We start from the raw sequence: 14,371 nt of genomic DNA on the forward strand, positions 1-14,371 counted from the left end.
GCATTTTCCTCTCACATCGCTAAACCTGCTCTGTTGTCCATCTAGAACACCATACAGTCTCAGTGGGGATTAGTCGTTGAAGTCTCAGTATAGGCTTATTTTAACGCAATGTGTATAAGATGTGTATAAGAAAAGGAAATGCTGTATACTGTAATGGTTGTTATACAATATGTTTAATTAACCAACTGTTATTAGTATTAACACTACTTTATGAGAATACACATTAGCCTCTGCAAAGGCAGCAACTTCCCTTCCTGGAGTCCACACAGATGGTGTGTGTGTGTACAAACCATGCAAAACATATACAACAGTACCAAATGTGCATATTACACAGTAGCAAATGTACAATACTACACGAAACTGTGTCAATTTACCAAGAACAATGGTTTTGTGAGCTGTTGGTTAGTGTTGAATAATGTACTAGATTACTCCACTTAACACATCTATCCACACTGGTTCAACACTTGATCTAGGTAGTGTTTAGTTCAGCAAGTGACTAGCTGACATGTGCAAGACCAGTGGAATGACATTCGTTGGGATTAATTGATCAGGATCACTGAGTGGCAGCACATGAATCTTACAGATTGTAGACTTTGTGCACTCAATCAGTGTGTCTTGCTTTTTTAGTTCTGAGACCACCACTATTTTTGGTCTGTGCAGCTTCCCACCAAATGCTCCATGGGTAATGCAGTATTTATCTTCCCACTCAGGACATGGTTCTGGAGATTAATGAACTGAGGTATAGAGTGACAGAGATGGAGAGTGAAAGGCTACAGTATGAGAAGAAACTAAAATCGACTAAGGTGAGTTATGTTGAGGTCCTGTGTGCTGGGCCAACCTACACCATAGAATATTAGAAAACCCAACTTCACTGTAGCATTTGTCTTCTTTACACTTATATCCTCTCATCTTTATCCAACTTCTTGTCAACTCTTGGCTATCTCCTCCTCACGCTTTTTGGCATCTTTTCTCTTGTGACATTTCTCTCTTTCTCTATTGTTTTTATTGGCTTACCTCCCTCTCCACCGCCACTAGTCGCTAATGGCCAAGCTTTCTAGCCTGAAAATCAAAGTGGGCCAGATGCAGTATGAGAAACAGAGGAAGGAACACACACTGCAGGCATTGAAGGTTGGCTTCTCCCAGGGATTCTGTGTGTTCCCATCTGATATGGCTTTTTGGTTTTGACTTTACGACTTTTGGTTTTGGGTTTCTTTGGTTTTGGGTTTCATTTGTTTTTTGTTTCTAATCAAGAATGTTTCATAAATTTCTTTTTTTCCACTCCTTGGCTTTCATATTTCTAAATGGGGCATATTAGCAGAAAATTGCTTAAACACTGCTTCAAAAGCAAGGATATTATACAAAATTGTATTCTACTTTTTGTGCCAGTGCAAAAAGCCAAAGAACTTTAAATAAAAATTCAAACAACATACACCACTTCCTCTAGGCACCAGTTTAAGTATGTAGCACATTAGTTGTAAACCACAGGTATGTCTTCTTGGAAGTCAGTTTTGATGGAATTCAATGTAAAACAATTTACTTTCCATTCTCTTTTAAGAAAAGATGTTAAGAATATCTAGCAATTAAAGTCCCAATTAGTATTGTTCTGATGTAACCCCAGTTTGAGGCCTTTTTTTGTACATGTTATATAGTTAGAAACCCAAGGGCGCACAGACAAACACACACCGCTAATGTCACCATCACCTCTGCCTGTTAAGTCAGCATCTCAGTGTTTGTGTTGTTGTTTGTTTGTGGTATTGGGTAAGGATTGTAGGTAAAAGAGGGGTTTTACTCAATGGCCAGGTTCCTGGCTGCCTACATTTCAGACAGCAGCCAGATCCTTGATAGGTTGTCAAAGATCAGTTAACTACGCAATATTAAAAAGCAATCTGTTTTAGTACAAAACCAGTGGTTGATACAATTCCTTGTGTGCAATGTAGTCAGGCTGGAATGCAACCAGTGTTTGAGGAGGCTTTCCCTGACTCACTGCTGTGTATTGAACAGGAGGAACTGGCAGTTCTGAGGAGGGAGCTGGAGGATCGGGATGGAGAGCTGAGAAGGTTAAACCAGGAGACTGGCTTCAGAGCCATCACCTCTGGTGGACTGGACAGCGGAGACAGAGGTGGGCTCATCCATTTTAGTTAACTTTCTGTCTGTGCTTTTCTATAGGCCAGATTCCTGGACCGTAGGGCTGTCCCCAACCAAGTTTTTTAATTTTTTATTTTGGTGGGTGACAGATCCGACTGATCTCTCTGACTAATCGACTAATCTGAAATTATTATTATTATAAATGTTTTCATAAGCCCATGAGTTGTCTATGAAAATGTCTACTTAGACTGGCATTAATTATATAAAATGTATACAGATCAGCCATAACATTATGACCACTGACCGGTGAAGTGAATAACACTTATAATCTCGTTATCATGGCACCTGTCAGTGGGTGGGATATATTAGGCAGCAAGTGAACATTTTGTCCTCAAAGTTGATGTGTCAGAAGCAGGAAAAATGGGCAAGCGTAAGGATCTGAGCAACTTTGACTAGGGCCAATTGTGATGGCTAGACGACTGGGTCAGAGCATCTCCAAAACTGCAGCCCTTGTGGGGTGTTCCTGGTCTGCTGTGGTCAGTACCTATCAAAATTAGTCCACGGAAGGAAAAGCAGTGAACCGCTGACAGGGTCATGGGTGGCCAAGGCTCACAAGGCTACTGATAGAAAGCTGTCAGAACACACAGGGCATCACAGTTTGTTGCATATGGGGCTTTGTAGCTGCAGACCAGTCAGGGTGTCCATGCTGACCCCTGTCCACTGCCGAAAGCGCCTACAGTGTGCATGTGAGCATCAGAACTGGAACACGGAGCAATGGAAGAAGGTGGTCTTGTCTGATGAATTATGTTTCCTTTTACATCTCATGGATCGCCGGGTGCGACTGCATCGCTTACCTGGCACCAGGATGCACTACGGGAAGGAGGCAAGCCAGCGGAGGCAGTGTGATGCTTTGGGCAATGTTCTGCTGGGAAACCTTGGGTCCTGCCATTCCTGTGGATGTTACTTTGACACGTACCACCTACCTGAACATTGTTGCAGACCATGTGCACCCTTTCATGGCAATGGTATTCCCTGATGGGACTGGCCTCTTTCAGCAGGATAATGTGCCCTGCCACAAAGCAAAAATGGTTCAGGAACGGTTTGAGGAACACAACAAGTTCAAAATTCCCCAGATCTCAATCCAAATTCCGCAGATCTCAATCCAATCGAGCATCTGTGGGATGTGCTAGACAAACAGGTCCGATCCATGGATGCCCCACCTTGCGACTTTCAGGACTTAAAGGATCTTCTGCTACCATCTTGGTGGTAAAAAGGGGACCTACACAATATTAGGCAGGTGGTCATAATGTCATGGCTGTTTGGTGTATGTGGTGTACACCACAGTCAGTTGGGGTTCCCTTTGTATTTTCTTTGTGACAGGACATTAGTTTTTTTCACATAGACTATTTTGAAAGATGGACTATGCCATCCTTATGCCTTCAGCAGTGTACTGATACAGGCGGGAATCTGTTTTTTATGTGGCCATGCGACTGCTGATTAAACAGTCTACAGACCAAACGATCGACTAGGCAACTGAATGTGTTCAGCCTTACTGGAAACACATTAGGCATAGTCCAACACGGAAAGCATGTCTGGTTCAGTATCTAATGGGGACATTTCTTAGAAGACCCACACTTGATAGCCTTTTGCTTAAAGTTGTTAAGCATGTTATAAGCATGTACAGTATGAGCATTTATACCGTCATACTATTATGCTTATAATAGTCTCTGAAATTGATGTTTGTAATATTTTGTAACTAATCAACTGAATTTAGAATAATCCAGTTTTTGACAGAATTGAAATGGAAAAACTGCAGTCAGTTTTTGTTTCATACAGTAATTCTTTGTCCTGTTTAGTCTCTCACCCAGATGAAACTCTTAAAAAGAGGCTGAAAGAGAAACGTAAGGTTATGGGTTTTATCAATGCTTGTGTTTATTATAATTTGCTCTTGCACATCTTTCTCTTGTTTGCATGTATGGGCATGAATGACCCATCTCGATCTTGCTTGTCCATAACACATTGGAAAGCTGTTGAGAACACTACAGTGATAACACTCTGACATAAATGTATTATCAGTCCAGCTGCCAGTATTTTATAAGAATAACAATGGTTGGCCTTTGTTTTCTCTAATAATGGTTGAGCAAGATGATTGAAATTAAAAGATGTCAGTGGTGCAATCTGGGGCCTATTGATGGTTCAGTGGTCTAAGGCTCTGCATCTCAGTTCTGAGACGTCCACCACAGACAAGTTGTGTGACCACGAGTTCCATGGGGTGTACGTACAGGCTGGCGTCGCGGAGGGCGTGTGGGTTCCTTGACTCAGCACTCTCGACCAATTACCTCAGATGGTCGTTAGTGGAGCGAGCGTGACTTCACGTGTGCTAATCCAGTTGAATTCCTACTTGGATTCTGAAAAGAAGGATGCCTTTGTGTGACAGCGTCTTTGAGGAAGTATGTTGCAACCTTCAACTTTCTCCCTCAAGCCTGTTGAGAGTTGCTGTGAAGAGACAAGTTCCCAACTACAGTTTGATAGGAAGAATTTAACCGTTTGATCTGTCAGTTTTCTGTTTGTGAGAACCAGAGAGAGAAAACCAGATAGAATATAATGTTCCTATAACAAAAACTCTTTAAACTCTCTGCATGACAATCTGAATTGTGTCAATAACAGATGGCTCAGCAAGCTAAGGTGCCCTGTCGTAACACCAAGCTGAATACTGGACCCCTACTTTAGCTGACCAGTAGCTGAGAAGCCCCAAGTGTGACTCAGATTAGCCAGCAAGAACCTGGGGAGCTGGGAGGAACCGTCAGCAGGAGATTCCTTGTCTTATTGTGGTACAACAACTCCCTCAGGTGGTTCGGGTGCTTACAGAGCTAGTGAAGGTTGTGTTTGAGTTCCTGGTTGAAAGAGCAGTGTGTTAAAAAGCAAGATGGCTTCATCCTCTCACAAATCCAATGGGAATTGTTGCTATGAGACATGGCCGTAGAGATGATTGGATATGGTGAAATAGAGAAACTGAGAAATAAAAAATTATAGTATGTATATGAGGGGCTTCTCGGGGGAATGGGGAATGTATTGGATGTAAAAAAAATAGCCCTTGCTCTCACCTACCATGTTCTGGATGTCTGATCACTGTTCAGTCTGCTCCAATCCTCCTGCTTTTTCCTTCAACAGTAATAACTTTACAACAGACCTCTCCTCACCCTTTACTTTCCCCCCTCTTACCACTTGTTCTCTCCATCACCCAGCGTGCTGTCAGCTAACCCACATCTTTGTCACCCTCACAATGTTTCTTCTCATCATGTCTTTATTGTGACAGCTATGGAACAGCACGACTCCAAATCCTTCACCTTAAGGTTCCCTCATCTGTGTTCAATGTGGTGCCTAATTCATTGTTGACTGCACAGACAGACAGCTGAATGTTTCCCAGGAACTCAGATTGTATGTTTTGATAGGAATGTATATTGACAGTTCGCAGAGATCCCTCTTCTTAAAAGATGTAATACTATTATTATTGGAACATTTAAGTGGTGGACCTCATGAATACTTCAGTCCAGAGTTGATCTATTAGTAGTTATTGACTTTTTTTTATTACATTTTTTACATTCCAGATGTGGAAGTGCAGAGAATGAAAAAAGCGGTGGAGTCACTGATGGCAGCCAATGAGGAAAAGGTACAGTAAACACTTTGGGGGGAGAAAAACTGTTGGTAATTTCTCATTTGGCTTGACTTTTGACCTTGATGTGACCCCTGTTTCATCTGTAGGACCGGAAGATTGAAGAGCTGAGGCAGTCGTTGCTGCGCTACAAGAAGGTCCAGGACATGGTGATGTCAGTGCAAGGGAATACAGGTTAGCGCACCGTCATGCAAATCATCAGAAACCTGCATAAAGACAATTATGCCAATGTTCTAACAAGGGTGGTTTTGCACATTTCTGGGGAAATGGCAGAGCACTTAGAAGCTGTTGGGTGTTACCTAGGCGACTCACCATCTTTTCCCCTCCTCCACATTCACTGGATTGTTTGATCTGTACTCTCCCATTTTTATGGACTAGAAGTGGGAGTTAGGTTAACGTTATTTTGCTTAGGATTTTGTTTACTCACAAATCTAAAGTTCAGTGTATTTCAATTAGAAATGTTAATTAGTTTTGCCAAAACATTTTTTTTATTAAATGGCGCATGTGCCCATGGTGATCCTGGCACCTGCGCTCCAGCCCACAGCTCACAGCATGTGTGTAGGCTAGCCCTGGCCACATGTTCACATTATCATGGCGAAGAGGAACTATAAGGACACATTTTTCAAAATGTTGACAGTCGGCTCCAGTAAAATGGATAAAAATAACTTTCATTTTCAGAGAAAACCAAAGATGGCGAGAGTGATGAAAGTAACAGTGACAGCTCCCTCTCCATGATGTCAACGACGACCACTCCAGTTACTATGGACTCAGAAAGGTGCATGCTAGCTGGAGTCGAGGAAGTAGCTGGAAAGAGTCCAGATGAGGTCAAGTATAACATGTTGTATCTACTTAAATTCATGCGGAGAAATAGATTTATTAGACTTATGCCCTGAGATCAAAAAACTGTGTAGACCTCCAAAAGGCAGTAAATGACACAATCTGTGCTTGGAGTTCACATTTCTGAACAAGGTATTTAAAGTCACTGTCATTGTGTGAAAAATTTGAAATCACTTATCAGTGACACTTTGGAGGTTTGTTTGTTTAAATCATGACTAGCACCATACTCTTCATTCACTAAAGTGTGGAAACACCTTGACACACAAGAGTGAAAACAGTGAGGGCAGTTGTATTTTATATTTTCTTTCCGGTCTGGTTTTCTACTTCAATACATAGTTGGGAACACACTATGGAGCTACTGAAATGCCTTCGCCCACCCCCAGCCCTACAGTCTTGTCCCCCTGCCATCCAGAACGGAGGCCAGAGTTGGACCAAGCTGATCCTGACAGGTAAGCCGGTTAACTTTTTAATGTTTTCCAATGTTACAATGTTCACCTTTCTTCCAGAACAACTGTAGTGTTTGGTTTTGGGTGTCTGTCCGCTGCTGGGGTGTTTTCACTTGGAACCAAATTGAAGCAGCCTGCCTGCTTTTCTTCAGTACACACTTGTTTTAGATGCCATAACTAATAAATACCCTCTTGTTGATGAACAATGTAAGTATCTTAGTTTTGTCCCTGAGCAGAGCGTGCTACAAACATGCAATCATTTTTTAAATAATTGTATTTATAAATTGAAGCAGCCTTTAAAGTTCTATATGCAGGCGAGTTGCTATCACACCCCAAATGCGTACAAATGTATTACTTTTCAACAGCTCAAGGCTTGTGGTGTCCCAGGGTTAATATCTACCCTTTAGCCTCCACTCACAGGTTTGACCAAAGCTAGTGTACAGTGTGGCAGGCAGCTTGTCCTTGTTTACATCCCAACACCTGTGGGATTGTTTTCTGCAGCAAGGCAGGGGTTTAGGAAGAGTCATGGGAGATACTCTATCATGTGGTACTCCACAGTGAGTATGGCCACTTTCCTCTGCCATGGTGTAGCCGATACATACCCGGTCTGACAGCGAATGGATCATATTCTAAGGCAGTCGGGTGACTGACTGCACAGTTGATCACTTGGCATTCAGCCCATCGTTGTCATCTGTCATGCCTTAGAAGGGGAAACCCGGTCAGTGTTTACAGTGATAAGCTTTATCATTTCAGGGCCCTGGATGTCCCCAAGTCAGGGAGTCAGGACAACATCTATATCAGCAACAGCCAAAAGGTAATGAGATTTAAGATTTTCCTTAAAAGGGCATTTGTATTCTCTCAGTTCTAAAGTCGTCATTGAATTTCATCACTAACGCTACACCTCATCTGTACCAGATCACATTGGTAATTGACGAAAAGCCCACAGAGGTAGGTCGGTTTTCAGCAGTTCATATTTCAGAGCCAGGCTCTTTTGCGTTTATCCTCTCTTTATCATGCTTTACTCGCTCTTCCTATCTGGCCTAATCTGTCTTATTAGAAGGGCAAGCTGTTTCTACTTCTGAAGGTTGGCGTCTTCAGTAAGGCATTTGGCTGTGGGTTGATTTATGGTTGAACAGATGGCGCCTGTGTGACACCTTTGTTTCATTGCATGCGTTTAATTGCCTTTCATTGCATTTACTGTGATAAATTATTTTCACTTTTCCAACTCTGCACTGTCTGTATTTAAAAACGCAATTTCCTGTAGATTGTTTTAATTATTACAGCATGGGTGTGATGCGACATTGTTCTGGCATTGTGTTCACTGATTTAGCAGATAGAGGTTATTTTGATGAGAATTTGACTTGCAATGACTGTGATGTTTGTTCTTATCTACACTGATAATGAGTCGCTCTGGGAAAAGAGTCCTCTAAATGACAAAGTTGTGTGTTCTCTGTCACTTCTATCTTCTGCTGTTCATGTTACGGCTGTGGAGGAGATCAGTACGATCAGCCAGCACCCACCCACATCTCTGTCTTTGTCTCGCCCGGCAAACACGGAGGATGACAGCTTCGGTAACAAGAAGGCCCGCTCCTCCTTCGGCCGTGGCTTCTTCAAGATCAAGGGGGGCAAGAGGACAGCAAGTACTCCTAACCTGGGTAAGAAAACCGCCAATAATCCTAACCTTTGTGTTAGCGGCTGGGTGGATGGATGGCCTTGTGAGTGTCAATGGGCTGTGAATGTAGTTTATGGCGTCCAAGTTGTGATCTAAACAATTAAACTGATCTGCAATTCTCCTCTGAGATGCTTTTTGAATACATGTCTTTTACTGTTGGTGTGCGTATCTTTGACAGCATACAGATAAACCTTGAATTGCCACCAAACCCACAGCAGAAGTTTATTGATGGGCAGGTCGAGCAATGAGCGAGAACTTCTATTACGAGAGGAAGCTGCTGTAAAACTCACACCAAAATGTAATGGAAGTAGTTTGTGTTCAAGATGACAGGGAGCACTGAAAGGAAGCTCAAACACGAGTGATCTTCGGGCCAAAATTTGTTGCTGAAAATGTTGCTGAAATGTGTATGGAGAGAATGAATGGTTATAGTAGTTCCTAAACCAGAATCTCTGAATGAGGGGGCAGAGTGTGTGAACCTTTAGTGAAGGTTATGGGGGAATGTAAAGTCATATCATATTTACTCACTGTTTCAATTTCAGTTTAATTAGTCTAATATCTGTGCAGCTTAAGCGTGTTAACTCTTTTTCGAGGTGCAGTCATACAAGTGAGAAAAACTTCACATGGAGTCATTATGTGACATGTCATTGTTTGGTTCGGAAAACTGAGCAGTTATTTCCAAAGAGCTCCTTTTCTATGTTCCACACCCATACATAAAAATACATGCCGACACCATAATTGCTGGTCCCAAAAACAGTTCTCCCCTTTGATTCTGAAGGTTCAACCTCCTGTGTTTGCTTAGTGTACTGAATGGTTACACAGGAGTGTTACCGGTCTCACCAATGAGTGAATCTCCCTTTGTCTTTACCTTTCGGTAACCTGTGACTCCTGTTGTCTTTACCCTTCGATAACCTTTAACCTGTGACTCCTGTTGTCTTTACCCTTCAGCAACCTTTAACCTGTGACTCATGTTTTCTTTACCCCTCAGTAGCCTTTACCCTTCAGTGACCTCATACTAATGTGATTCTCCTGTTGTCTTGTTTTTCTGCTGTTGTGAGGGGTGATGTCTGGTGTGCGCTTTGTGTTACATATTACTGTGAAGACTGCAGCTGGAGTGTGAGTGTGTTAGGTACAGTACAATGGACCATCATGTCAGTACTACTCAGGACAGCAGGGGGGCCTCTGTCTGTGGAATCACCACTGATGGATATGACCCTTCACCTTCCCCACCCCTTTCTTCAACTTAACCTCTCAACAAACCACAACCACATCCAACTGTGGACTTCCTACTTTCACCTAAATCACAAAAGTTAAAGAGCACTTCTGAAATTGAGTTTCCGTCAATTGTAGGTTTTAAACCTTTGGTGACTATATGAACTTAGAGCTGCCATTTCTTTGCATGATCACGATGATAAAGTGTAGAAATGTATTTTCTTTATTATTGAACTTGAACTTAGGAAATTTGAAGCATTCTACATTCCTGGGTTGACTTTTTCATTTTAAGCCTTAATCCAAGGTGCTTAATATAAACCTAGAGTTTATTCATAGAGAGCAAAGTGTTTGTACTAAAATTCTGAATTGAGGTCTGGCAGGCCACCATAAACTAATGGCAATGTGCCATCATGGCTGCTGTTATGGGTGTCTTTGTAGCATGCTGTATAATTCTACAGTAGATATTCTGTCATACCAGCACCACACCCACGTTACCAGCAGTTCTTTCTCATCAAACTGCCCATTATATATATATATTTTTTTTTGTCAGTGTTTTTTCTGGCCAACTGCATTTTCAATTTCTGATTAAACTCCCATCACAACAATCCACTTGTTTAATGTCCAGCTCTGTAGTGATGCAATCCTAATGCTCCTTGAAAGTTTTTCCTGGAAGGTTTTGACTCATCAGTTTACTTTTCCTTATGCTCCCAACAGATGCTAAACATAATATATAAAAAGAACAAAGCTAATCACTGACAGATCCCTATTTCCGCTCATTGTGGTCAGGCTCTGTACCCAGAGGTCTAGGGAGTCTCATTTAGAAGAGCTGTTTGCATAGGTTCTCCCCTGCTCATGTTCTATGGCACGTCTATGTATACCTCTTCAAGTCTGATTAGGACATGTGAACTGTATCTATGTCAGTCCTGTTTTGTCTCTACTCAGCACTGCTCTACTTAACTAAAAGGCAAGCAGTCTGGTGGAAAACCAAGCAGACTGTCTGAATCGGTTAGGTAATCCCCATGCTGTCTGTCTGGAGTTGTCATGTGGCTGTAGGGTGTTCAGGGTCATAGCCTTTGGCCCTGGGAAGCAAATATCAATGCATTTCTCCATCTTAAATGACACTATATTCTCTATATAGTGCGCTTTGACCAGAGCCCTATATGGACTACATAAGGTACAGGGTGTCATTTGAGACGCTAGCCATGGGTTTTTACCTCCATCACCACATGATCACTGCTGATGTCCTGTTTGTACAGCTGAGACGGAGCAAACCACTGGCACTGACCATCTGGACCTGGCCGGACTGCCCCAGAGATCAGCCAACAGCCACAGCACCAACACGCTGACCAGTGTGACCTCCACCACCTCTCCAGAGGGCAAGAAGAAGTCCAAGGGCATCAAGGCGCTCTTTGGAAAGTGAGTGTTAAAGATGGCTGGTACAAAAATCCTTAACCCAGTTAAATATTGATTTGATTTAGCACTCTCAAATGACTCTGAAGACAGTACAGTGAAGTATTCTTTTATTTTTAAGGCTTAGGAGAAGTCAGTCCACAACATTCAACCTGGACGACAACCTATCAGAGCCAGTGGAGTTCAAGAGAGGCGGAGTCCGAGCCACTGCAGGTCCCCGACTGGGCTGGTCCCGTGACCTACAGCGTTTACCCAACAAGTTAGTGTGTAACTCCCCTTGAATAATGAGAAACATCATGTGCTTTACATCTCTTTGTTTTTAACATTCTGTGTGCTGAAAAAAGAAAAGCAATGCTAGAAATTGCTGTTTTTTCTACTGTCTACATCCTGTGATGAAGCTTGGTTCCAGGTGGATTTGTTACTCCCTTACAAGCTTCTACAGGCACAGTGCACAACCAGATATAGGATTACGCCACTTGTGATGACAATGTTACATCTAAACTAGACTGGTTTCGCGACCTATAGTGGTCAAGTGTGGTCACAATGTGTGAGCAGAAAGACGCATTTTTAGCTAGTGTTGTCAATCTGTCAAACGTAGTGAGCTGGACGCCCCGTTTGCCCGCTGGTCAAAGGAGCAGGTGTGTGACTGGCTTCAGGAGCAGGGCCTGGGCATCTATCTGAACATGGCCCGGCTGTGGATCTCCTCTGGACAGACTCTGCTGCAGGCCTCCCAGCAGGACCTAGAGAGGGTGAGCTGAGCAAGAGACATCTCACTGAGCCTGACCTGTATGAATAAAGGTTAGAAGGGCCAGAAAACCTTGACACCTCTGAACAGATCCCCTGTGTGATGAAATCCAAGCTATAGCCTGTAACTGAATGACATGTTACACTGATGATTACACTGATGGCTTACAAATGTGTCAAATAATCCTGTTAGGGATGTTCATTAAGGACGATCTCACACAAATGAGCAGATCACAGCAACATCCGTCGTCCCTGTTTGGATCCCAAGCACTCATGGTCAGGCCTCTTTGTACTCTGTGACTGGAGAAAGCTGTAAATCAAATGGATGGAGCTATTCCTTGTTGTTAGGCTGACTGTTCATATTCTCCACTGTAGGTGTGGCATATAATACTGTGTGTGTGTTTGTGTGTGTGTTTGTGTGTGTGTTTAGGAGCTGGGTATTAAACACCCGCTACATAGGAAGAAGCTTCAGCTGGCCCTGCAAGCCCTGGGCTCTGAAGAGGAGGATAACAAGAGCAAACTGGATTACAACTGGGTGACCAGTGAGTGGATGAACTGCCAGCCATGGTTTTATACTGGCCTAACAAGTCCTTTTGTTTAAGTGATATGGTGGGTGTTTCTCTTGCCTCAGGGTGGCTGGATGATATTGGCCTGCCTCAGTACAAGACCCAGTTTGATGAAGGGAGGGTGGACGGTCGCATGCTACACTACATGACCGTGGTGAGTGACACTAGAACAGACAGTTACACATAAAAATGGAGCCGGACAGAACTGTGACCATGGCACTGATACCTAGATTTATTGAGAATTAAAAACCTAAAGAACAGTGCAGATGCAAAGCTAGGTAACATTGCCATCATTGTTTGCTTTTTTACATGCTCTGCATGGTCTGCAGTTTAAGTTAAAATAAAATCCCCATTCAGCCTACTCTGCCCTAGCAGTGTGTTCAATAGGCTTAGAGCTATAAAGTACAGCCCTGTTATGTGACTGTTAACACAGATTTGCCTGCAGACCCTACAGCATCTATTACAGTATACTATAGGCTGTTGAGCTACTTTGTCCAGAGTGGATATAGTTCACTGGATTCATACCCTATTCTATTATATGTTTGATTTTGTAACCTGATGCGTCCAGTGATGCAGAGTTCTGTATGTTTACCGTGCAGGTTGCTCACAGTAACATCAGAATATTTTGTCTGTAGTCCTACATTTTTTGCATTTTGTGAGAACTCTAACGGGAAAAGGAATTTCCAATTAATATGAAAAGCCTATACTAAAATATGAAAACAATATGACATGTTTTTACTTGGCACAGAGTGTTGATTTCCCCTGACACCTGGCATTTTTAACCCTGTCTGTCGTCCTTCAGGATGACCTGCTGTCTCTGAAGGTTGGCAGTGTGCTCCACCACCTCAGCATCAAGAGAGCCATCCAGGTGCTGCGCCTCAACAACTACGAGCCCAACTGCCTGCGCCGGCGGCCCTCCGACGAGGTGCGGCTTCTGGATAACGTTCCTTAGGCACCGAAAGCAAACAGAGAGCCTAATTTGAAATGTTTTCCAGTATTAGTCATATCCCTGGTTCAGGCCGGGGCTTACATCAACACTTTAATATTACTATTGTACGCTTTTCGTTTTGTGCCCCTTCTCAATTTCTTCAAGCCCTGTTACTCATTCATTTGTTTTGTTGGTTAACACATTATTTTTCTTTGTCTCGTGATTGGTCAGAACAACATAACACCGGCAGAGATCTCCCAGTGGACCAATCACAGAGTGATGGAGTGGCTGAGATCTGTAGACCTGGCAGAATACGCCCCCAACCTGAGAGGCAGTGGCGTGCATGGGGGACTCATGGTGAGAAATGTTTTACCTGGTACATTGACTGACGACAGTTTCGTGTACAGAAACTACACGCAATTATAATATACAGTCTTGCTCGAGCAGAATGGCTGATAGGATAACTGTTGCCTTGACATACAGTGGGGAGAACAAGTATTTGATACCCTGCCGATTTTGCAGGTTTTCCTACTTACAAAGCATGTAGAAGTCTGGAATTTTTATCGTAGGTACACTTCAACTGTGAGAAAATCCAGAAAATCACATTGTATGATTTTTAAATAATTAATTTGCGTTTCATTGCATGACATAAGTATTTGATCACCTACCAACCAGTAAGAATTCCAGCTCTCACAGACCTGTTAGTTTTTCTTTAAGAAGCCCTCCTGTCCTCCACTCATTACCTGTATTAACTGCACCTGTTTGAACTCGTTACCTGTATAAAAGACACCTGTCCACCAA

The 14,371-nt window shown here is 42.8% G+C and overlaps 1 protein-coding gene across 7 annotated transcripts in view; it reads left to right on the top strand.

Annotated features, from left to right (window-relative positions):
- Positions 1–14,371, top strand: part of ppfibp1b (PPFIA binding protein 1b) — a 35,568-nt gene that overhangs the window by 15,209 nt on the left and 5,988 nt on the right. Inside the window, exons 7-24 of one of the 7 annotated variants that reach the window (XM_010890328.3) lie at positions 711–803; positions 1,036–1,128; positions 2,002–2,119; positions 3,942–3,986; positions 5,694–5,755; positions 5,848–5,932; positions 6,437–6,582; positions 6,932–7,044; positions 7,795–7,855; positions 7,957–7,989; positions 8,537–8,696; positions 11,179–11,338; positions 11,454–11,591; positions 11,931–12,081; positions 12,507–12,618; positions 12,708–12,796; positions 13,445–13,567; positions 13,802–13,927. In XM_010890328.3, coding sequence (XP_010888630.1) covers positions 711–803; positions 1,036–1,128; positions 2,002–2,119; positions 3,942–3,986; positions 5,694–5,755; positions 5,848–5,932; positions 6,437–6,582; positions 6,932–7,044; positions 7,795–7,855; positions 7,957–7,989; positions 8,537–8,696; positions 11,179–11,338; positions 11,454–11,591; positions 11,931–12,081; positions 12,507–12,618; positions 12,708–12,796; positions 13,445–13,567; positions 13,802–13,927 — 1,908 coding nt within the window. Of the gene's footprint in view, positions 1–710; positions 804–1,035; positions 1,129–2,001; positions 2,120–3,941; positions 3,987–5,693; positions 5,756–5,847; positions 5,933–6,436; positions 6,583–6,931; positions 7,045–7,794; positions 7,856–7,956; positions 7,990–8,533; positions 8,697–11,178; positions 11,339–11,453; positions 11,592–11,930; positions 12,082–12,506; positions 12,619–12,707; positions 12,797–13,444; positions 13,568–13,801; positions 13,928–14,371 lie in introns of all 7 variants that reach the window. The other 6 variants (XM_010890326.3, XM_020040326.2, XM_010890329.3 and 3 more) reach the window with 6 other exon arrangements.

Source organism: Esox lucius, chromosome 19 (assembly GCF_011004845.1).
Source record: "Esox lucius isolate fEsoLuc1 chromosome 19, fEsoLuc1.pri, whole genome shotgun sequence".
NCBI lineage: Eukaryota > Metazoa > Chordata > Actinopteri > Esociformes > Esocidae > Esox > Esox lucius.